General features: G+C 39.2%; 1 protein-coding gene across 1 annotated transcript in view; it reads right to left on the bottom strand.

Moving 5' to 3' along the window:
* The window catches only part of THSD7A (thrombospondin type 1 domain containing 7A), a 337,784-nt gene that overhangs the window by 11,571 nt on the left and 299,468 nt on the right, over nucleotides 1-26,745 (bottom strand). Inside the window, 4 exon segments of the mRNA XM_078860548.1 lie at nucleotides 1,483-1,656; nucleotides 7,324-7,504; nucleotides 15,626-15,771; nucleotides 16,581-16,698. Of these exon segments, the coding sequence (XP_078716674.1) occupies nucleotides 1,483-1,656; nucleotides 7,324-7,504; nucleotides 15,626-15,771; nucleotides 16,581-16,698 (619 nt within the window).

The following is a 26,745-nucleotide window of genomic DNA, read 5'->3' as shown; positions in this document are numbered from 1 at the left end:
AAGGCACCTAAGAGACATGAGGACCCCATAGAGTGCATTGTGCCATTACTAAAAAGAAACCCAAAAATAGCTGCATGTGCTCTCTCGTAAAAGTTCAAGTGCCTTGAGGGTGAACCTCTATTTATTATGTTTTATATTTTTATTATTTTATTACTTCCCTTCTACGTGACTTTACCGAAAGAACCAAGAAGATGAACCTCTATATTTTACTATTATGGAGTGAAAAAGACAGAAAATGTAAATTAACTATATTTGATATTCAACTGAAATTAGGTGGGAATGGCTACAGGGAGTAACTTATTTTTTTTTTATCAACATGATACGTATTATAAAGTGATCAATCCTTTAGACTGGTACAACACTAATGAATGATTTACAATACAGAAGTAGATATGATACACGTGTATGCTGAGATGTGTGTGGACCACCTTACATGACCAACTGTAACAGCTTGGAACATTTAGACTGCCTTTGAGTTCATCCAAGCTGGGTTTTTTAAAAGTTAGATTATGTGAGGAGCTCTAGATATTTGAAAAACATTGGTGGGTTATTCTCACTATTTGCGCTGGCCTGGTCATATAATCTGTATGCCCAAACACCACATGCATACGCAGCTTCGGTTTGGCTGCATAAAAGAGGCTTCATGGATATGGCATCAAAATTGACATCTGTGGAGGGTGTGTGTGAAAGATGCCACGAGGCATCTAGAAGCAACCACACACCAAAAACAACGGGAAGCAGAGAAGCAGCCGTGGCTGATCATTATTTTAATGCAGTTGGCTCACGCGCAATTGATTTCTCTAAGACTTTGTAGGCCCACTGGCTATCAACAAAGATTCGTTCATGAAGCCATCCATATATACAGACACAGACACAATTTCAACCGAGAGGATGGGTACAAACTCGGCAATCATTGGAAGGACATCATCAAACACTTTAAGTCATAACTTGTTGTATGTTTCCTTGTCACCTTCCGTGCTTCAACTTGGTGCTCTCTGACCCAGAGCACATATGCCCCGCCCACTTCGTTCTGACACCAGTACGCTTGTGCCACACCCATCTTTAAACCTTTGAAAACAGTTGCTTTCAGTGGTCTTATCCCCTTTTCCTCCTGATGACGATCGCTTGTGTTGTAATCGAAACGTAGTTTTTATTTAATTTACTTTTCTTTTTTCTATCTACGTGACGTTACCGAAAGAACCAAAGAAAACAGAGAAGCAATGTTCACAACAATGAGCAGAGCATCAGGTGACTAAAACACAGCAAGTTGGCACATTGGGGAGTATGGGTAATGCATTTGCCAGTTACCTAAGTTATTTATTCCATAACATCTGGGTCTCTTCGCCGACCTCCAGCCAGAAAATACTTGCCACTGCACATGGCTTCAGAGTATATATATCATTGTACAAGTGCCATGGAGACGTAAACACAGCTTGGTTGTGAATGCTGGCTATTGCGTGGGTGTGTGAGATAAAATCGAACCGTCACAGTCGCGGGCCTCCCACGGCTGGTCAGGACAAGAGTCTTGATCTCCTCCATCCAGGGCGATGACAGCTCGGGACCGAGCTTGCACTCCAACCCCTCCCAGCGACACGCTTCCCTCGCATGTCAACTGGCATGGGCCCCACTCTGACCAGTCACTCAAACGACAGTCACCTATGGAAGGTCAAGGGGACATTTATCAAACATTTAATCATCACCATCATTAATAATGAGCATTGCCACGTCGAATTTTTTTACTCTGTGGAATACTTTCAGTTCAATTAAGGGGCATTTATACCCAGCCGAGAATTTACGTGTCAACAGAAACAAATTGAATTCACAAAGTACCATATCGTAATGAGACGGAAAATGCATAATTATATTTAAACCATTATCTCCAAAAAGTGACAACGCTCACAAATATTAAGGCGAGTTCTGCTCTTAAGAAGCTATTAAGGCAGGAATGGCACACATGGTTTGATGTATCCAGCACCATGCATGGCCACTTTTGTCTTCAAGTGTGGATATTTGTCCATGCACAAGGTAGACATTTTAGACCTGAGTCAACAATATAGACACTTCTTAATAACCTAACAGTAAACAACACGCGAAAACATGTATTAAATAACAGACTTTTGTTTTATATATGCACATACACATATCATCATTATCATTAACAATGTATAGCAAGCCTCCCAAGAAACCATTTGTTGACTGTTAACTATATTTTCCCATGTGTTTCATTGGGAAATGCTCTGCAAAATGAAACTATTGATTAGCATAATGACGAGAAAGTGTGCCAACACAAATTTGAAAAGAGACACTTGCAAATGTGCACACTACCCTGTACCACTCGGCCAGAACACATGCTGCATTACTGCATACATTTAAAATTCCACATGCAGTATATTAAACAGGGGAAACAAACAATAAAGTTTGCGAAAATAAGCCAATTATTCATTGTTGTTTTAATTTGCCCCATGAATACATTTTCACTGATGTCCCCTAACAAGATTGTGGCAAAAAACTTTTTGTTTAAGCCTTGTTCATAATTAACATTTTGCAATCATGCCAGGAAATTCCCTGAAGTCAGATTAACAATGTGAAATTATAAATGAAAGACATAAAAAAGTATTTCCTAAACATTATTTATTTTATCAACAGTTCAAGTAACATTTGGTTCCAATCTGCCAAATATGCTGATTTATGTAGTTATTGGAATAAAAAATCCTAATTGTATAGCCCATATTTCTCAAACTGCAGGACCTTGTGCCTCTATCTGCAAACCATTTCCCACATCTGCCATTTATTTACACCAGCTGTCACCAAGACCCTAATCCCTGCTTTCAACTATGGTGAGTAAGGGTGTTAACTACATCGCCTGGTATACAGAAGGTCGTGGGTTCGATTCCGACCCTTGCATATTTTCAGTTTGCTTGTTCTCCCCGTGGTTGCGTGGATTTTTCTCGAGGTCCAGTTTTTACCTCTACATTTAGAGTCAACATGCGTTTAGAGTATTTGGTTGCTATAAATTTCCACATGATGAGCTACTTCGTTGAGCTATCATTTGTGGCCACTGCTAAACTTCTCACCTGCATCCATAAATGGGATCACATCACCCCAATACTTTCTCCACTAACACCCTATCCATCCCAAATTAATTTCATAATCGCAATCACCAAGTTCAAGATGCTCCATGGACTCGGCTCTACCTACCTCTCCCCGTAATCTCACTCTATTCACAAACACTCAAAGACCCAGGTCAACCTTTGCCTATATAATCTGAAACACTCCTTCTCAGCTGTGTTGTGCTCTCCACTCCCTGGGCCCTGTTCAAGTACAAGCTCAAGATGTGTATTCTTCTGCCTGTGACTGATTGCCTCGGTCTAGCGCCTGTTTACCTCAGTGAACTGCTCTCACGCCGTACCTCCCCTCGCAATTTGCACTCTCTGGACTCGGGGATACTCACCATATCAACGTCAAAGAGGTGAATGCTAGGTGACCGTGCGTTCAGCTGTTATGCTCCAAGACAATGGAGGAACTCTGCTATCCACCCCCCACATCAGAAATTGTGTCGACACTTTTACATTTAATTTATAGTATTGCTATTATCAGCTTTTATTGTGTTTAGTTAAAAATGTATTCAGAATTGGGAGTTTAGATTGTTCTTGTACAGTGCGTTAGATTTCGGCATGAAAGGGGATTTACAAAATCAAGATTTTTATTACGGAACAAATATGTCCAATGTTTCCTGAAATGTGGTCAAATTTATAATCTATATATTGTATTGTACATATGAAGTTAAACGTTGCAAATAACACATCGCATGCGAAAATATTAATATTGTTTCATTAACACATCCACTGATGTCTTTTCATTTACAATGAGATAACCTATAAATCGCAATATGAATGAGAATGTAACAATGAAACCAATGGTCAGCTTTCAGCAGCTAACTTGAGGAAATTAGGATCGATTATTTTTGTCTAACTCTACGAATACACAATTTAAAAAAATGATGGTTGTGTTTACTATTCATCTAAAAACATAACTACCTCACATGAAGTAATGTTGGATAAGCGGTATGACATGTCCCAATCAAGACCACTCAACTACTTTATTTAGAGCTGCTCTTCATATTTAGTTTGTTGTCCTTCCCCCGCACGTCCGATTAGCATGGTTAGCAATGTACAGAGCAAAAGAAGTTTAACATACATTTCATACATACATAAAAGACAAAGATCCCCATATAATCTTAACAGACTGTTGGAGCAAGTGCTGTTAAACGAGCACCTACCAAGGCCGACACAGCACACGAGGCGGTGGGTAGCCAGTAATGTTCACACATCGCACCAGGTACTCATTTGAGGCTGAGTCGACCTAGGGAAGACTCAGGACCGGTTCAGATAATCATCATTGATGTTGTCCGTGAGCAGGAATCGAACCAAGTTCGTAGTGCAGCGTGCCAATTGCTGCACTACCGCTCCTATAAACGTACCACTGGTCCCACACCTCTCCCACTCCCATCACTCCTTGTCAGTTCCCTCAGCCCCTACCTCAGAACCCACATCCCCTTATTGCCCCCAGATAACTTAAGGCCACAATACACACACAGAGCGCTCCAAAGCGACCTGCTAGCCCAGAGCGCATCGCAACAGGAGCTGATGGTCTGAGGCGCTGCCTCTCTGAGCGTTTGCTCGACGTGTCAGACATGCTTCACCATCTGATTTGCAGCGAATGTCTGCCGTCTCGAAGCAACGCGACACACCCCCACCAGAATGTTTCAGCGTGCCCGTGCAATTTTGTCTACGCCGCTTAAAAAAAAAAGTGCCCTCTCCAAAACGGACCGTTCAACAAGAGCCTAAACCTCTGCCTTGCCTCGCAGCACCACGGCAGAGCTACCCTGCCCGTCGAACGCACCCTTATATGTCCGTGCCTCTGAGTCAATTGTTTTTCATATTGCGATCGAAATTGGCTCTCGATTGGTATTCATGCCATAGCCTCTGCACCTCCCTGAAATGTTTTTTTTTTGTTTTACATCCCCCCCAACCGCGCGAACACTGCCGATGGGTTGAACACTGCTGAATCGCTGGTTCATAATAAAATATTATATTATTTTATTATCTTTTATTTGTATTATTTTATTATTTCCCTTCTACGTGACTTTACCGAAAGAACCAAGAAGATGAATCCCTGCAGTCACGAAAGCTTTAAATCATTATGTTGTAGTTATGCACAATATTTTCATCGTCATCAGCCACAATCAATGCACTGCTAAATGATGGCTTAAATTTTCATGTAAAACATAACATACTCTACGGTAGTTTTATATCCAGTAAAATCATATGAAGTGCTATCAAACTGTTCAGAATTGCTGTACGTGCCATTGCTTCCAATGTGTTTTAAATATTAAGGAATGTTATATGAGCTTGTTAATAAAAAATCTAATTGTGCATGCAATTAATATCAGAAGGCCACTATTTGTCTACAGACAATGTGTAAAACGTCTTTCATATTTACGTGCAAACTTGAGATGTTTTACGGTGCAAAAGGTAATTAGTCAATTAATAGTTGCTGATGAATAAAAAATCGAATGTAGCATACATATTGCACAAATTACAAAACCCACGGCCATTCAAACAACTCCTACAGTGTCGCTGAATAAAAAATTAAGAGTCTAATTGAAATTACATTGTGATGTGACCAATACATCATGATTAATTGCGTTGTGTTTGCTGGCATATGACGTGCAGACTTTGTTTAGCAGGAACAGGGTCAGTTCGGGTGGGAGAATGGATAGTCACGGACATGTTTTCCTCGACATATTTTCCGAGGTTATGTTGCATATCTACTCAGAGCTAATTAACTTCAAATCAAATATTAAAAATCAATGGCTCTGACACAAGTTGAGGTGCAGGGTCGGTGACCACAACTTCAAATGATGCATAACACTTGACCATACACAATCATAAGACATCATGTGCATCTCCTAATGAGGTTTGTAATTACCCAGAAAGGATATATTTAAAAAAACAGGATCAACAAGGACAGGGGAAGGACAGTTTGGGGAGAAAGAAAAATGTATGTTTTAAAGTTACGTGCATTTTCTTTTTGCATATTAGCTAGTGACTTTCCATCGCATTTGGCAAAGGGATATTATTTTTGCAAGGAGATAACATTTTTGAAAAGTTAAAGTACACAATTGTTTTATCGCCATTATCATCAATCATAACACTAATGCTTCAAAACACATTTTGCACACTATTATACTTGAACCAGAGATATGGCTTTAAATGGCCAAAAAGCTTAAACCCAACCACGAAGTATAAAGCCTCGCAAAACAAACATTCCTCTGGATCTAAATCACAGACAAGCTTATTTTTAAATCCTTTATATTAAGTTCACTTGCTTGCTTGCTTGCGCGCTTACGACCGTGCCAAATCTTTCGGTCGTTTTTTAACCCACTTCCCGTGATCCAATCGAGTTGACATTTTGCACACAGACTCGTTGTACGTGACAATTTATTTTCGTGAAATTTTTTTTCCATAACTTTACACTTTTTAGGAATTTTTTTTAAATTTAATTACCAATTGCTTAATGGTGGCAGGCAATCATCTGACCCATAGGTGGCAGCCATCTCAAGCCAGAGGACGAGAGGAGGACTCTAGCCGCCACGCATATGTAATACCGTTGAGGACTCTTGGACACCCGGGGTTGAGGTACACATTTATTCCGCAACAGTTGTCACAACCGCGGACATACAATACTGGAGGGGGTATTGGCCCCCTCACCCGGCTAGCTGGGAATACACTGCTAGCTATCTCTGACCTACCTCCTAGTCCTCCACTAACGGGCTAGGGGAGGCTGTCTGGCGCGACACTGGTAAGTCGGGCTACGGTACCCGGAGTCCCAGAGCACTAGCTCTGGTTCTCGGGACCACGCCGCTGGCTCGGTCCTGCGCGGCCCTGACAAGGGCGGCGCCCCAGTGGAGTCCAGGGCTCTAGCTAGACGATCTTCGGTCTTCACTGGTTTAGCTTTAACATTCTCCCCCGAGCCCTCTGACACATCCCCCTTTATACTCAACCCCCGCTGAGGGGTGGGGCCCCGGGCTGCCTGGTGCGGACGTCGTTGAGAGCACCCCCCCCCGTGCACTCACGTAGCCCCGCCCACTGTGTTTGTTTCCCATAAGCTGCCATGCATAACGGCTCTCTCTCTAACACCCCTACACATATAAAGGATTTAGAGTGAAAAACTTTGTTTTTACGGGTTAATTTTTTTTCTTCGCAAGTTCGCAAGGCATCTTTCCATTCGACTCGTATGTTTGGAGGAAATAATTCCAACCTGGACAGGGGACGCTGCAGGGCACTCGCAAGGCTGGTTGCTCATCAGCACCCAGCACAGGCTCCGCTTCTGCACAGAGCTCCTCCTCCACCGCATTCCCAACGCCTGCGTCCTGCTCCGTGCCGTTGTGAACCAGGCACGTGAGGTTCCTCTCCCGCGTGCCCTCTCCACAGTCGCCACCCTAGCGACACGAGGACGGGGAACACGGTCACCAGTGCATTGCGGATAAACGATAAAATGCGGCGAGCGGCAGAGGGTTTAGTCCGCCGGGTGTTTCGTTAGCGGTTGGTCTGTAAGCGGCATCACCGGAGTCAAACAGTGGTAGAATCGTAGCTTCAACAGTTTGCAGGCGTAATCGAATGGGAAAACAATGTTTGTTTCTACATAAAAATCCTATTTTTCATTTGATTTTCTTCGATATGTGATCAATATGGGGTTGTATGCATGTATGTTGAACTTATTTTGCAGCGTATGCAGCCAACCATGCTAATCGGAGGTGCAAAAAAGAGTTTAGAGATAAGCAGAGAAGTGAGGGACAGCACGAGAGAAGGAAGGGGCACGGTTGAGTGTACAGGGGAGGCGATGGAAGTATTTTCATGCAAGAGAGGAGGATTATCCTGCAAGGTGGGAGGGATGAGAAGGCAGTGGTGAGGGATGGCATCACGGAAAAGATTGAGAGCGTTTGCAGTAGTGCTGGAATTATAGATGAGGCACGAGGATGCAGTAGGGATGTATGTGTGTGCAGAAGGGAGTGATTATAGCGAATGGAAGACAAACATACACTTGCTTTATAGGGGTTTGAGAGTACAGATGGAAGGGATAAAACAAAGGTAATAAGAGAGAAAGGAAACGTGCCAGAAAGGTCGAGTTACCCATGTGCCAAATGAAAATAGCCAATAAAAATGAAACACCAGAACAACATGGAAACAGAGACAAAAATAGATAGGGGAGGCATTTGTGTTGTGCAGGATGTTGGAGGAGATATTTATATCAGGAGAATGCAATTGTGAAGGGAGCAATATAAAGTATAGAGGTATGGGTGTGATGCAAGAAGAAGAGATTGACAAGTCACGGAGGAAAGTGTGTATACTCTAAAGGTCGATGGCATTAAATTAGCACTAATGAAAGATTCATATGTCAGTCTGCAATTCCTTTGCCTTGAAAGCCTGAGCTAGTTTTTACTTTGCTGGTTAAAGTAGGTGGACTGCACAGGATAGAATGCTTTGCAAGCAACATGCAACCACAAAAGCTGCCCCATTTTGCAGAGAAGTGAAGTATAATAGATAGGGCTTTTCTCTGCTGCTCTTGCATAGTTTAACCTATTGCTCTATTTCCTTTGAATGATAGGTAATATCATTTTAAAGATTTCCAACGGGTAACAAACATCTTATTCTAATTCCCATGTTTACTTCTTCAGCTGATATACACGGAAAAATGTTTCGTTATTCTTAGACCAAAGTGGATATTCATAAATTATCCATGCAAGGTGCAGGCAATTATGATTGTGGCACGATGAATATCAAACCATGAAATCTTTTAACATTTTAGAGATGTATGTTTGGTCCAACAAAGCAATGTGCATTTGTTTAACATATCGACGTGCTTGCATTATCAGAAGAGCAAACGCTTGACGATACCCATTGAGAAGGTTATCAATCTTATGGTCAATAAAAAAAAATACAGCTGTGTATCAATCCATGGCTGGAAGAAGACCTCCCCATGCAGTGTTGTTCATGGGAGTTCAATTCTGGTCCAGTGCGGATTGGTGAAGATGTCATTCCCAGGTCTGGCTCAAATATCGCTCGCCACTGATGTAAACCTTGACCAGGTGTCAAACTCAGGCTGCTGGGTTCACGGAGCAATGCATGAAGCACTGCACCACTGCTCCATCACTACGGTATACAGGCATGTTTAATTAATGGGCATGGGTAAGAGTGAGAGTGATGAGATTGTATATCTTAAACAGAAAAGAATAACGCATTGATCAATGTGGGTGATAGATACATTTCCAATACAATGCAATGTTTTATTGTATATTTTTTTACAGAATCTCTAAATACCATACACGGTGGGCTGATGCACTAGGAGAACAGATGATGACTGGGATAGGGGCAGGAGGGAGACATGGGGGAATGGTATTGGACACCCCTAGTAACTAGTGTCTGTGTGTCTCTTGCTTCATAAATATCTCCCTGACCGTTCGTCTACCGATGCATTGATCTAATTATTTATTCACCTTTTAGAATATTGTACACACGTTTTCAGCAATTTAGCGATTTGAAGAGTACCTTTGGGTTTAAATTGCTTTTAACAGGTGGTTAATTTGGCACACGGTGACCTTGGTGGCAATGTCGTAGGGTGATTAAGAGTTGAACGCAGATAAGGCATCAAGCTGTCTCCTCTCAAGGGCGGGACACTTTGCAATCTTCACTCTCCCTCTACTACAGAGCCTCGTTTTTACTGTCACACGCACACACAGCAGTGTTTAGTGTGGGCCAGCAAGCGGCATGCTGATTTACAAAGCTGTGAGTGGACTGAGTTAAAGTGACTCAAGGTGTAAATGTTTCGGCTGTATATGGCAAATCCACAGAAGGTTTGCAGGTCTTTAGCACCTTTAATAGTTTGAGTCAATGTGCAGTGCGCACAGGTATTTTTTTGTACACGTCAATATCTTCAATTACACAGAATGCTTGGCAGACATGGAAAATGCTGATGAGTGTTAAGATGAGCTGAATCACAATAGACATAGAATATATACGGTGCATATCGGGCCACATGACAACTTGGGTGGTGGAGGGGTTATGTATGTGCACGCATAGTCAAGCCGTGGTTTGTAAATGTGTTTGGATAAAATATGATCGTGCATACAAATTAATAATACGCAGCACTGATATCAGCTGTGTATTATTCAAATACTGTAAATAATTAATTTGCGGATTCACGTTCCTGATCATAATATGTGCTGAAAACACATTTATCTGTACCATTTGGAGCATTAATCTCATCGCATGGTGTGTTTTTTTTTAGCTCAATCAAATCTGTAAAGGACGAGAAAAAGCGATCATCACAGAGGAATAGCACAGGATGTAAAATGCATTAATGTCACTACTGCATGTCAGTAGGTCTCATTTTCTCTCATTCATTTGTATGGTGAGGCAAGAGAAGCACAATGCACTCCTTCAGCAACATCTGACGGTTTTTGCATAATAGACAAAGGCGTTGTAGCTCTTCACGCGCTTTTAGCTGCAGTGGAATACATTGTTTTCCCACAAGTACAACACAATTATCCAGATTCCGCGAATGCTCTTCCAAGGAAATGAAACAAAAAACACCCCTACGCTAAAAGCAAGCCGTGCTGTTTAGAGGAAAATTGAGTTTTGCGTGAAGTGGGAGTAAGGCACTAACATACACCATGACACTGTATTGGCAAACTCTATTCCTATCTATTTTTTTTATGAAGGGTGGCCACCAAAAGTTCAACAATATCGCATCACTTTCTATTCTCAAAACACAAATGTGGGTCGAATGAATATACACACTGGGGTCGGTTTTTTTATATCATAAAGCATTCTGAAACGTTGATGTATATGCGTTTTTTATATTTACTCACTGTGGATGGTGACTCAGTGGGAGAGTGGCAGATAGACAGAGTCTAGGATTGCTGAACCTTGGAAATGCATGGCCTCATTATAGTAAATAGAGCCAGAAAGCTCTTACAGCTCATTATCGTGCCTTGACATTTTCGTGGTGGGAAGTCAGGCAGAACAGTCCACGGGGCACCCAAGAAGTGTCGTTGTGTTTCTACCAAAAATGTTTCTGTCTCTGTTGCCTGTGTTTTCACCTTCAACATGTGGGGATCGTTGAACACTGTTTAATAAAACAAAATTAATCATTATTCAACCCCTCCCACATTAATGAGAACAATGACCAAGTTAAAACAAAGTATTCAACGTTTGAGACCAGATCATTGCCCGTACGTGATATTTTGCGTTGAAGTCGCACGCAACACATTTAGACTTTTTGATAACACGGCACAAAAATAATTATTACACCGAACTATTAAGTCACTTAATTTGAATTGTAGTTGTGAACATAGATATGAAAGCTTTTGCCGTACATGTCAACCATAATATTTTGGCTTTTATTAAACCACTTTATGTGATATATTGACAATAAAAACAACCTATATGCATATTTATACACATTATTAATTTGGTGAAAGCAGAGCACAGAGGGAATTTATTTTACAGTTCATGAATACATTTAAATTGTAAATAGCATAATAAGAGTTTATTACCACCTAACATCTTTCAAAGGCATGTTGATGTGGCCTACGCATTGGCTAGTAAATTTTAACAAATTATAATGGAGATAGAGATGGACTGAGATATATTAATCTCTTTTACAGATACATTAATTCCCTGCAGGGGAAATAATGCACTTGAGATTTGGCAAGGCAGGGATACTAAATATGAAATTGTTCTAAAGCACGATTGTATCCACAATGCTGAGGTTATCGACAAATCCCCATGTTATCTAAGCGAAACATTTCCCCTCATTTGCACACCACACTGATCACTGTTTTCTTCGAACGAGTTAATCTAACGACCATGACTCTGATGCGTTTCTGAGATTTGACAATATAACTCTCCATTTAGATGTGCGCAAGCTGAGTGCTAAACTTTGCCGAGGACAATACATAAGTGTGATTATGACAGTTTAATAAGAACTGTCATATTCAGAACCCCCCTCCCCCAACCCTGCACTTGTTAAAAAACGACTCAACTTGAAGAATCCCAAGAGTTACTCTTTAAAACAGCGTAAATTGATCAATGAGGGAGCCAGCATGGTAGAACAATAACCACGATACTAATTAAGGGTTTCACAGGTTATTACAGGTGTGTGACATTAAATATAACTGGAAGAAGAAATGCCTGAAGTGACTTATTTTGATATTGCAAACGAAAAATACTAATATGATTTTAAGCAGCAGCTATCATGAAATGGAAACACATAGTTAAGAATCTTTACGGCAAACCATAACATAATTTTTACTTGTGAATACATATTTTTTACATACTTAAAACCTTTCATGCAACATAGTTTGCTTAAATGTTAAGCAAAATAGTCATTGTAATTGCATCATGTACATGAAAAAAATGCACATGTATATTAAGTTCATATTTTTATGCAAATCGGTTAGTTGATTCTTGACTTAAAGCTTTCGTTACTGCAGGAATTCATATTCTTTTAGGCTTTCGGTAAAGTTACGTAGAGCAAAAAAAAATAACAACAAAAAACTACGACGTTTCGATCGCAACACAAGCAATCGTCATTGTAGTTTTTTGTAAAAAAAAAATATTCTATATGACTTTACCGAAAGACCCAAAGAATACGAAAAGTTGATGTAATATGTTTTGTATATAGTATCTAATTTTTGTTGCCAATGGACACTGCTCCATTTTTTTCACCCATGAGCAGTGGAAAAATATGATCGTGCATACCTGGAGGCGAAATATAATATTACAAAACACAACAATGTAAGTACGTAAATAAAGAAACACTTGGAAACTAAGGGTAGTGTTGATATCATTACAAAACAATTGTAAATTATATTACACTTTTAGAAAATTTGTTTTATAAATATTTTTCATGTTTTACCGTTAAAAAAAAGAAACATTTCCCCAAAGTTAACATATTAAACAACATTTGTGGCGTAACGAAAGCATTTTGTAAAAATCTGCTGGAACAATGCCACTTCAAGATGCTTCTTTCTGGCAAGATAAAATGCCTTCTGTCAATAACACCTCCGTCTTGGGACTCAAATGGATCTCACTCAAGCATTAGCCTGCCTCATTATTCACCGCAAACTAATTAGTCAGACCGGAGGCGGTTAATTTTATCCTTTGTGAGAATGCATTCGGATACAATTAACGTCCGCCACTGCGAGTGTCTACGGCGGAGGAAATTGTTGTAAGGTCGCTGTGACCGAGACGCTCATACAAACTGACTGACAAACAGCGAAAAATGTAATTAACCAGAGCATGACTCAGAGGCCAATCAACATTTAACAACGTTAGTGCTCACGGGGTATGATCCCACTGGGCGTTTGCATTACTGATGGTTAAATTAATACCATTTCAGTGTGAATGTTGGTCACGATTTAGATACACAATTTAAAAAAAACCCTATACGTAAAATTATTGTATTTTGGAAATTTACCAACGTACAATATGTGAACATCGCTAAAGTAAAACTCTTCATGTAAAAATAGATGAACACAGAACATAATTTAAACATATAATTTATTTAAAAGCTTATTTGGAACAAATTGTGGTGAAATAAAATTTGCAATGAAACCGGAATTCATAATTTCAGAAGACAAACACAATTTTACTGTTCACATTTCAGGTCTTTCTTCGTTGCAACAAACACGGTATACTAAATAGAATGCACACGTACACGTGAAGTGCCATGTGTTGACCGCCTGGATGATATAAGACTTAATAAGATATATTTTTTTAAATACCAAAGATAAAAAACGGGAAAGGGAAGTTTTAGGCCCTTCCAGATGCCGTTATACAAAGGAGGCATACGAGTCTTTTTCTGACAAGAGTTTACTCATTTTACTATTTTGCTTGTTGTAGTACAGAGTTAGACTGATGGCCTTAATCTAAGTTGTCTTGTGGTTGTTGTTGTTGTTGTTGTTTGACTTGCATCCTACTGGGATTTTTGCACACAGCGTTGGTGTACGGTGTTTTTCTGCAATATTTTGCTGTCTTTTCTTGGTTTTTATGTTTGCACTTAGTCACATATTCACTTAAAGATGTTTTCTTGTTCATGTTTTTTGTTTGTTGCGATTGCACCCGATTCAAGAGCCGAATGGCTCACATGGCGATACTTAATAAATGAACTTGAACTTGATCTAAGATCCTCCCTGGACCATCTTTCATGAAATATATATTTCTCTCCACACACTATACAATTGTATTCCGACTGTACAATTGACATAAAGGCACTAAGCGAATAATAGTCATTTAAGGCACCGCCTACAGATTTCTACACAAACGGCAATACTCATACAATACAGCAAATTTACACAAACCAAATCGGTGAGATGCTGCAGCACTACCACTGGTGACTCTTCAATAAGCAGTGCTTACAGCCACAATGGATTGTGCAGACGAGTGGTTTGCTTGCAATCATCAAATGATGAATATGCTGCATACTTTTTACATAAAATTGGGATCCACATAAATGATTACAAATGTGATGCATGCAATGGCAATTCTGCAAAGGACACAGGATAACCTACTTTATCCCAGCTGTAACATTGACATCGAACCTAGGGTCGCAATACAACTGACCCAATAATCCAGCTTTATCAAATTTTATTTGTCAAGTGCACTGGTACCATTCACCAACTGACAATCACCAGTGTGGTGAAGTATGGTCAAACAACCCCCATGACTGACTGAATGGGAAGGCTTTTCATCAAAAAGTGCATTGACCAAGGGCTTTAATTTAGTGTTGTTATTGACGATAGAATTTATACAATTCTTAATAAACATTTTTACAAACTAGCCTTTTGCCCGTCCAAGGACGGGTGTATTGCAGTACATCTGAAACTTGCAAGCGAAAAGCAGACCACGACGTGATATTCATTGCATCAATTCGTGTGCAATTTGTAAGGGCGCGGTGACACAGACCAATTTCATTTTAAGGTTATAATCCCTTGTTCATCATGACGTCCTTTTTACTTTGATGTCTCAACAGCGTTACGGAGATCGCGTGACGCGAGGGTTCTGCCTTTGTAGTGAGGGCTGTGAGTTGACGCTGAGGAGGGGGGGAGGCGCCTCGCCCCCCACATGTGGAGTGACGTCACCCGCTAATTATTATCAATGGAAGGGGGGTGTCAATTTGAAGGACGTCACCTGTTCATGATTATTAATGAGGGGGGCTGTTCGATGTGGAGTGACGTCACGCACGGGACACACAAGACATCCTTGGCTCATTTTCGTAATAAATTTGCTCATCTGATAATGCAAACACATTGCTCTGTTAACAACTGCATTGGGACTAAACACAAACAAATGACAACGTTGCAATAATAATTGAGGAAGCATTTACACGAATCAATTCTGAATACTGTTAATAATATTTGTGATATTAAAAACCAAATATAATACACCTTATAACCTTTACCATTGTCTCCAAAGGAAATTTGTCGTTTTTACATAACCTTTCACGTAACCTTTTGACAGGTCATGATCGACACGTTTTATATGTGTGCGTGTGTTACCTCCACTTTGCATTCAGACCACACTCCAAGCTGCCAGCGGTAGCAGGGTGTGACCGCACAGGGCTTGTTCTGCTCCATCTGAAGAGGGCAAGATCTGCCCTCACCGCGTGGTTCCTGCAGAACCCTTCGACTCCTGTGCGTCCAACCTGTATCCGCACACAAATGAAAATGTTCGCAGTGGTAGGGCGCGCTGTTGTTGCTGTGTGTGATCCCAATTGGGTGATTTGCGGGTATATTTCAGCATCGGGATGTTTGGCAAATGCCATTTACATTGTGTGTTTCATAGCAAGACAACGTGATTTTCATCGAGTATGTGCCACAATTAACCACGTTTTACTGTGAGATGCATATTAATGTGATATATTTCCATTTACTTATTTCATTTAGTGTTATATTACTTAACATGCTTTAAAATATGACCAATAAACCAGATCATATATTTTACCAAAACATAGTGCAAGGAGCAAAGAGTACAGTGTGTCTTTGAAAACAAAGGTGTTAAGGCACTTACAAATAAATACATAAAGCAAATTACTGACTTATTACATGTCCCCATATTACTCTCTCAATGAGCAACAACCCACCCTTCATTTTATATATGCCATTACGCAGAATTAATTATTCATGCACACCCGAGTCTTTTTCCTTTTGTTGAAAAGCCCATATATGCTTTTACCTCAACATAATTATCCACGGTTATTACACGCTCACTAAAACACAAACACAAAAACATATTAAGACGCTCCATCTTGTCGCCGAATGAGAATTGCATTTTTTTTAAGTTATTATTATTTTTAAAAAATTCGTCATACATTTGAATGAACAGGACATTCTTATTAATGGCGTACAACGAGAGAGGTGCTGAAACGCAGGGGCTTCGCGTCACTAGACTCGCGAAGGACATTTTCCGTGCGGGTTGTGTTGTTTTTTTATGAGACCGTGATGCGTGGCGCACCATTGAGTCCACAGGTGTGGGAGCAGGAGGTCCAGGAGGACCACTCGGAGAGTTGGCAGTTGAGGGAGCACTCCACCGAGCACGGATCACCCATGCCACGGGGTCGCTCCAAGCCCAGCTGTGCAACGACACAACGAAATAACGGAGTATTCTTAGGTTGTTTCGGTAAAGTCACGTAGGTAAAAAATCTAAATTAATAAAAGTAAAATAAAAATAAAATACAGCAAGCGTGCTGTGACGGTTCCACCTGAAGACGGAAGCTTGTGTTGCCTCCGAAACGTCGTGATTTTTATTTTATTTTACTTTTATTAATTTTGATTTTTTTACCTACGTGACTTTACCGAAAAAAACCTAAGAATATGAATACTTGCAGTCACGAAAGCTTCAAATCTAGAAATAACGGAGAATTAGGGGTGCTTTACAATCTGAGTGAAAATCTACACATCGCCGTTGCTTGTGAACAAGCCCATGACAAGTGAATTGGACATAAATGTGGTTTTGGGGTATTGGACTGGTAGTACCCAGTCAGGAAACAAAGACAAGACATGTTCTGTATGAACTACACATACAACTACAGAAATAATGTCCGATGAAATATCCATAACAGTGTGCAAATTGAAAGGAGGTGGACAAACGTTGTCATCTGCAGAACAACGTATTGTATGAGTATTGCCATCAATTGAAGGTCTTTATCTCCAATTAGGCATTACATCTCATGCAGGCTTAAGTAATTGGCTAGCTTATGCCAGCTAAATTATTGCCCTATTGTTTGAACTACACAGCATAAAAACCTCACATATTTTGATCAAATACATTCACTTAAAATGGTAAATCTTATAACCATTTTTTGCATCACACCATAAATTATTAAAACCATAATCTCAGTGCAAACGTATACCTGTTCTGCTAGTGCAATCTAGTATTGGTTACTGAGATATTATGACCAATATTCTAACGTTTGTGTTCTAAACAAACTCAGTTATATTTTGCAATATATACTGATGACTAATAATGTCATTGGATCATTGGCATATGCAGAGTGGCTCAAAATACACGAAGAGGTTAGAATGCTTAGCTGGCACCACTTTAAATCCTGGATTCAATCCAGGCCACTGCTCAAGATTAAAACTATATTCTCAGGGAAGTAAATAGATGGTCAATGACTGCACACATATTACATGCAATTCTAAGTGTCATTTTGCTCAGTTCCAACTATGAGAATGAATACAATTTATCCCAAAAATCCCATGGGATATTTTGTGGGAAATTGCCTCTTACTTTGTACAGGATACAATAGCCACTTGGTTACCTCGAGGATTTTTTTGGACAAGTTTAATGGCAAATTCTTTCTGTAGTAAGTTCTGTGACACTGTTTTGCAACAGTTTTGAAAATATTATTATTTTTCCCATGACTTGATGCCGATTGCCCAATCAGAATAAAATAGATTGAAAATAGCAAAATAAATTGCATTGTGTTTTATGATTTAAATGTTTGTTCCTTTCTGCTTTCATTTTAAATTACTCTTTTGGATTAAAAGCCACCTTCAAGGATAGCAACCCCTTTTAAAGTTACCTTGTGCCAATTTAAATATATTAGAATTATCTTTTTTGGCTGATGCTTTCACATTAAAGTATTCTAAGAGAATCATTGAAATGTAAAACCAAGACAAACAGTGCATACTCATATAGATGCGCATATAAATATGGTGTATAATGTTGGAAATATTAAGACATTTGACAAGTATTCTGACAAACGTGCACGAACTAAATACGGTTCACATTATCGGAAACATTGCATGCAGTGCTGACTAACGATAAAAACAAGCTCATTAGAATGGCAGACATAAATTAGACTAAGCGAGCGACACTTATGCTTCACATTGGCGCATCCTGGTCCATTGCATGACAGCATGGAGCCCGTCTGCCACGGTGTGGGACAGTGATTTATGAAACATGATGAGCATTTTAATTGTCCATATTTTATATTAATCGCTGCGAGTTAACCATTCCATGGTCCCTATCAGTGGTGTGTGTACAATGGCTAGGTGACATCCACCCACACCCACCCCCCCCAAAAAAAAATAGATCCCCTTTTGCACAGTCATTTCATGCAATTACATTTAATGTTCGGTGCTAGTTTGCGACCAATTGATAGAGATTATGAAGAAAATAAAACAAAGCTTCAAGGCCATCTGCTTTCATAAAATAATCTTAGAGCACACACTTTAAGATGAGAAGTCCACTCCCACGCGAATTGCATCCAAAGTAATGCATATTCTCCGTGTAGGTGTTATACATCTGGTAGATCATTGAGTGATGTTGCTGCTGTCTTAGTGTAAAAAAAACCCTAAAATATCACTAATTACTTCGTAGAGCATTGTCACTGCAAGTTCTGTTGCCTCATACACAATCTAGACACACCATAAATAGCACATTCTATGAGCTATAAACAGGCTGTTGGGGGGCTCCCCTGCGCTGTTTACAAATCCCCCATGCGAAACAAATAATCTCTCACAATAAAACAAATCAACTCTTATGAAAACGTGAATTATACAGCGCTCACATTTTGTCGCCGTTAAAGCGAAATGCATGATGCGTGCTAGACATCTCCTGTCTCTTAATCCTTACATCAATCCAAAAAAGGTTGACCTTGTACAAGGGGAACCCTGACAATTATTTCCGCAATGTTTCCGCACCAAAATTATTTCGTACACGTCCCGATGTTGGCTACAGTTCTACAATACAACTGTTGCAGACAGCCCCTTACGCATGAGCTGATGATATGGTTTTGAAGCTGCTATTTTGCGCAGCGAGAGTTTGAGCCATTTTTGTTCACGCTCAATTAGGTTAAAAAACATTTGAACAGCAACAACGCATTTTGCATTGGTTGAAACGATGTTTGAAAAAACAAGGTGTTCGAAGGCAAAGGTAGATTGTGGACAGATACCAATCTCTGAAAAGTTTAATATTAATTGTCTGTCTCTCTTAATCATTGGCTTCTTGCTTGGTTCCTTGATTTTCTTCTAAATTGCAAAGCTTTTTGTAACCAATCTCAGCACAAAATAAATGTACTGTTATCCAACATAGAATGCTCTACAATGAGACAACTATCATACATTTATCATTTAACAATCCAGTATACGTACACACTATGTTCTGGCTAGTGGAGAGGCTTAGGGACAATTTCATGCATCAAACTGATATATCCGCACAAGTCTGAAACGTGCAAAAATAACAATTGTTGCCTAACTTAGAGCAAATAATCTCAAGTACATGTATACGTGTACTTTTTTTTTTAATCCAGTTAATTAGCATTTTACTCTTAAAAACTGCAAATGGAAGCAGAGCAGCAGAGTAATCTGCTGATAGCAAATAATTTAGAAGGAAATTCCACGTGACTTTGATAAAACACATTTCTGCGGAGGGAGCTGGTAGGAACGTTGGGTTGCTCGGTCAATGGCCAGGGTCAATGGCGGCGTGGTGTATTCCGCAAATATGCCCGACTGTGAGGGCAGGCACAAGCCGGCGTGAGTAGGTTAAACGTTGAGTTTTATAAGGGCACCACGGGGTGACCAGCCCCTCCCCACCCAGCCCCTCCCTCCCCACTCAGCCCCTCCCTGCACGATGGACAGACGGACACAATAATCTCCTGTGGGCTGGTGTAACCAGGAGGTTCCTACCAGTAAAAAAATATATCTTTTGATAAGTTATTCTTCACATAACTTGTCTGTAGGTTTATATAATAAAATCATCTCGAAAGTTTAAGCTGATAGCACCAATAACTCATCAAATGGAACTCAACTAAGAGTCATATTTTTAATGCAGAATGTGTTACATGGTGCAAGTCATATTTGCGACAACAACAACAAACATGTTTGTGATTATACATCATGTGTGATGTTTAAATTGTTTCAGAAAATACAACATCCATTTGCTTTTATGGAAGGTATGCAATCATTGGCATACTTTGTACATTGAATTAGGTACTGATGTCGTTGGGAAACAGCAAGTTTTGTGTAAATGTGATTTTGTAAAAAGAAAAAAAAGCTATTTAATATGACAATTACTACAATAATTATATTTAGTGTATATGAATGAAGCTAATCTTAATTACTTTTGTCTTTGTTGATTACACATAATTGTTGTGTTTTTAATGTCATCAAGGCAAACATTGAACTTCATAAGGATTGGCAAAGTAAAAAAGAAAATGTGTCTGCCGAGTTATTATCTCTACAAGGAAATTCAGCTACATTTTATATTTTAATTGTTAAATCTTCATAATTTCAAATATGAAGGTTGTAATATATTAACGAACCTCAAACGTTTCCTTGATGTGTTCAGATGATAACTGCATTGCCCTAAAGGCATTAGGATTTACACAAGCTACTTAAGGATCGCTGATTATTGCAATGAATTTAGCAGTACACATTTGTAAGTACAATATTAAACCCCCTCAAAAGTTGAAGTATGATGTTAATTCAGGCACATTACAATTTTCTGAAATATATAGTTCGGTTCGACAAAGAAACTTTAAGTATTTGCAATAGAATTATGTTCTACTTACTCTTAATTGCATCTCATGAATATGCATTGAAACACCAGGGCGTACATTTTATTCTATTCCAATACAGTCAAATTAGTAGAATAGTGAGTAAAACAACCACAGATGTTGCTACTATAATAGCCCATAAATGTGTGTAACGCGCGTGACGTCACTCCACATGCCACACCCCCGCCCCCGTCATTAATAATCAAATAATCAATTTTACACTCACGCGGAAGGTCGAGCGAAAATATTTTTTTCGCAAAGTCGCTTCAAATGTGACGTTTCTTTACAGAAAGTGATGGTCAAAAATAAATCTACGCAGCACATTTCTACATCCGTGCGTGACGTCACTGCTAAAGAGGCCCCCCCCACGCTCATTAATAATCATGAGCGGGTGGATTTTTACACTCCCCCAGGTCGAGCGGAGAAACATTTTTTACGCAAATTCGCTTAAAATTTTACGTTTCTTTACTGACATTTTATCAAATAAATTATTCTACGCAGCAACAAAGTGGTTTTGGTATCTTTATTTATTTCTTCAGCACTTGAAACAAAAGATAAGTCAAATTTTTGCTTCTAAATTATGATAAAATATATAAATGTCTCCGTGATTTTCCAGATATTGTATCGAATTCAAATGTATTACAACCCCAGCGAGTGAAAGCAGAAGAAAATAAAGTATCAGAGCAGTGATTTAGAACTAATTTAAGGTGAGTTAAATACAGTGCTACAGTGACATGAAGTTACGTGTTTTATGACATCGTTTTGTGCAAGATTCACTGCCATTAAATTTACACAAGATACAATAGTACTCTGATAAATGTTTTTGTAACTTTAATGGTTATGTTTGGTCTTTTTATAATTAAAAACTTACTTCTGACAGTATCAGCAGTCTACTTTCTTTACTCTTCGCTATCAATCGTCCATCGGGGAAGAAACATTTGTCAGTTCAAAGCTTCAGGTGAGTTCAAAGCAGTGCTAAAGTTACGTGAAGTGTTTATTCAACTTATTTTGAGACAGATATTGTTTGCTATTTTAAAATTGCCGTGCTCAAATTATTACAGCTCTGACTCGATCGTGTTGGAAGATCCTGAGGACGCATTTAATTACCCTCCAGAATTTTTCCACGATCTTCAGGAATGCCGCCACACACATTGGCACACACATTGACACACACATTGGCACACACATTGGCACACACATTGCCACACACATTGGCACACACATTGGCACTGAAGACAGTCGTTATCATCATGCTGCTGCGAAATCTGAACCCGAAGAACGGTCTTTGCAATGGAACGCGTTTGATGGTCAAATCGTTACAAGATAACTTCATCACCGCAGAGATTGTGTCGGAATGCAACCGAGGCGAAATCGTCTTCATCCCGAGAATCGACCTAGCTCCAAGTCACGTCACTCTTCCTTTCGTACTGAAACGACGACAAATTCCGATAATTCCTGCGTATGCGATGACGATCAACAAGTCGCAGGGTCAGACTTTTGAAAATGTGGGTATTTATCTCAATGAACCCGTATTTTCCCATGGACAGTTGTACGTGGCTCTGTCTAGATCTAAAAATCCTCAGCGGATCAAAGTGTTCATCAAGGATAGCCAACTGCAGGGAAAACCTTTTTTTAAGTAAAAATTTTGTATTTATGTGCAACAATTCCTAAAAATAGTACATCTTTAATATTACAGCTTCCGTCCTAGGACGGGCAAAAGGCTAGTATCCTATGTTCACATGATTAAAGGTGGATACATAGCTTTCTGCAAGCCTGTCAATGTGTACAAAGTATTCAAAATACACGGTGATCTATTTTGGAAGTACAAAAGCGATAATTGTTATTCTACCACTAAGCAAATGGCAACATGCCGGTTTCATATCGTTATGAAACGCTAGCTTGATTTTGGGGAAATAACATAACAAATATACACACTTTGGATATTTGAAAAAAGTTTGATTCACCTGTAGAACCCTGCCCATCCAGTTATTGAATAATGTCATTGTTTTAAAACTGTAAACTTGTACAGTATCAGTTATTAAAATTAAGTGTTTTAATGCCTCATTTAAATAAATTATATTTCTCGGATACCTTGTCTGTTTAAAAAACAGGCACCAAATAAAATGTTGCATTTGAGGAAACACATTACCAATCATTTACTTACTCTGGATAAAATTATAGATGCATGATGGCTGTTGTTTGCAATTAATTAGCAGTTTCAAATTACCAGTCATTGGAGTTGGTTTACCCTATTTTACCGGAATGGTCAGTGTGGGTTATTAAAGGGGATACGCGGAACTGGTTTAAATATCATTCACCACTGATGCTAGCCATGACTGGGACCCGAACTCAGGTCGTTGGTTTTACGTCATAAGTCCACAAACCACTTTGCCATCGTTCTTTCCCAATTGATTCAATGACACTATTGATGGAGACTATAATACGACTATATGTCATGCTTATATTTAAGATGATGAATTTGGTGGCGTTTAGGCACACAATAACGGTGTCACAGAAATAGTTTAATAAAGCTGATGTCTGAACGGTAATTATAGCTATCCTGCTATGGCATTAATTAGTAACTAGCTTTTTTGCCCGTCCAAGGACGGATGTATATTGCAGTAAATCTGAAATATTCAATAGAAAAATTGTTCAGCTCATGATTATTAATGAGGGGGGGGGGGTTGCCCCATGTGGAGTGACGTCACCCGCTAATGGTTATTGGGGAGGGGTGCGGCATGTGGAGTGACGTCACCCGCTCATGATTATTAATGAGGGGAGGGGTGCGGCATGTGGAGTGCACGACATTCTTGTGCGTTCGTGTAAATTTCCACTCGTGCATCAATATTAATGAAGAGGGGGGGGGGCTCTTTTGCAGTGACGTCACGCACGGATGTAGCACTGCTGCGTAGATTTATTTTTTACCGTCACTACGTCATATTTGAAGCGACTTTGCGTAATAAATTATTTAATTCAGCTCGGCCTTCCTTTGCGTTGGTGTAAAAATCCACCCGCTCATGAATATTAATGAGGGGGGTGGGGCCTCATGTGGAGTAACGTCACGCGGGTTGGTGGGCCTCGTGTGGAGTGACGTCACGCGCGGGACGGACAGACATTTCTGGGTGATTATCGGAGGTGATGGCCAAGCCTTCATGACTATATTTACTTTGCAAAACACCAGAGCACTTGAAAGGTTCACATCAGTTTGCACTTTGTTCAATTTACCTTCATGCGTCATTTAGGATCTGCTGGAAGTCAGCTTTCAACTCAGCATGGATGTTGCATTAGTTAGTCAGGCAAAATTATGAACCTTTATTAATAATGCAGCAAATTTGAAGGAGTGCAAATTAAAATTTGAATCATTATTGTAATAAGGCAAATTTAATTAAAGTTGAATTTGCATGATCAAGTTTTAATGTAATATTGAAAATGGGAATCACTATTATTACGACTTTCCACTGTGTGTGTTTAAAAAGTTTACAAATATCTAACCACTGACTTATTCACAATAGGCATATATTTATATTCTGATGTAAAACAGTACACACTAATATACATTTCTTCATGTGTAATTAAACCTGCCTGTAATCATAGCTGGGGTAAAATAATTTGTGCATTCCTACTCACAGTCTCAGTTGATAATGTTACTAATAATAAACAAGGACGATAACAACATATAACACATAAAGCAAATAAAACATGAATTACATACCGTATCAACCCATACGGCTTACCCAGGGAAATTCATGTTTTAGGTCCATACGGAGTACAGCCGTTTCAATACGGGCATTTTTTGTCTATTTGTTTGTGTTTATCACTTCTGATTGGGGTCGACAGGTATGAAATTATAACAAAATATTGTACAATATATTGTGAATTTACATGCCTGGAGCTATTCACTTGTCTTTTAGAGGTGATATCATATATACCATGTTCTCATCGAGTAATAACGTGTTTCATATTAGATTTTGTTTCAGGCCATGTAATAATCTTGCCAACTTTGTGTCGTCCAGACCTTCTACTACCTGACATTATATGAAATCGTCACGCATGCAAGTGTTTAGCGTGGCAATTATCGTATGAGCTCACGGCTAAGTTGAAGGAAATGTATCACGATGTGTAATTGCTGAACACGTAATTAATATTGTAGGCAGGTAAATATATGAATAAGATATCTAATTGCTAAATTTTATTTTGAGACTTATTCTTTAACTTACTGGTGAGCTGACACAAACATAATTGTCACGTATGCATAGACACGTGACATTTTTTTCCGCTATATCGGATGGAGGAGGGTCTTAATGAGACATTCAATCAGATAATTACATGGACGAACCATAAACTCAACTATGAATGAAAATAATTGGCTGCAAAAACCTTCGTGTTAAGTGAGCGTGCCTTTTGGAGGAGTCAGATGACATGTTGCTACGGCTTCACCAGGCTCACCTCTCATCAGCCATTTTCCATATCCGGGGTACTGCTGATGATGGGGCCTACTTGTTGAAGTGGCTGTCTTTTTGTTGTGCAGCTATACCCTCTCTCCCCCTTCTCAAGCTATCACATTGTGGAAATGTTTAAAATGTGTGTTTGATTTCACAGAGAAAACATAACGCTGGAAAGCTTTACATTCAAAGATATGCGCACCTAAACATAGATGTCAAGAATGTGATTGATACATTTGTAGCACTTCTCATAACACGACAAAAAAAATCAACCATGTGCTTCCTAATGGTGTTTAAACATCAGATTCATTGCTTGTTCAAGGACAGAAAGATGCACAACACCTGGATCCATTCGAGAGTAAATCAAGATAGAATCAGCTTTAAGAGCAATTCATTATGTGATTGTTAAACACTTTTTATACCCTTCAGTTATTTTTTTATTGTCTAACAATGCTGTAGTTTATTAGTAAGTGAATGTCAAAGTTTGAAAAAAGATAAATACATTTGAGAAATGTAGATAATGAGAATGTAGTTGCAGGCAGATTCAATTGCAATTTGTTTAAGAGCTGCTAAATACATTACAGACCATGCAACATAATTTACAAGAGCATACCATACAATAACAAAACATTATTACACAATAAAGGTATCCCAATTGTCACTTGCAAAATAAAGAATTATCCCAGTGGTCTCTCACCTGCTTAAATTAAGGATACTGAGAAGATTCCTTTTTCTGGCTAGTTGAACAATTATCTTGTTCTTGTTTGTAAGTTCACGAAGGTAAAATGTATTGTTTACTGCAGCTAATTGTTCGGCCACATGATGGCCCTTTGTGATCATCATGTGGATTTTTGCATCGGTGCCCACGTGCACCAATCTCACGTAAATATGCCCTTCCACAATGTAGAACACTTAACAAAAAATGCTCTCCCTTCCCTCCAAACAATCATTGCATTGACATGCGACACACACAGCAGTATTGTGAATATGAATAAGACGTTGTTGTTGTTGTTAAAATAGCTACGTGTCAGTCTGAAACAGTATCCAGCAATTATAAACCAGAGAGGAACACAACGAGAACCCTCAAGGGAGAATGCAGGAATATTTTGTACTTTCCTTCACCACCTGTGGTAGCATAATGACCAAAAGAGGGGGGCATACACATTCAGCTACG

The sequence above is a fragment of the Lampetra fluviatilis genome, chromosome 10, assembly GCF_964198595.1.
Source record: "Lampetra fluviatilis chromosome 10, kcLamFluv1.1, whole genome shotgun sequence".
In the NCBI taxonomy this organism is placed as follows: domain Eukaryota; kingdom Metazoa; phylum Chordata; class Hyperoartia; order Petromyzontiformes; family Petromyzontidae; genus Lampetra; species Lampetra fluviatilis.
The sequence above is the reverse complement of the archived record's forward strand: the minus strand, read 5'-3'. Positions and strand labels throughout refer to the sequence as shown.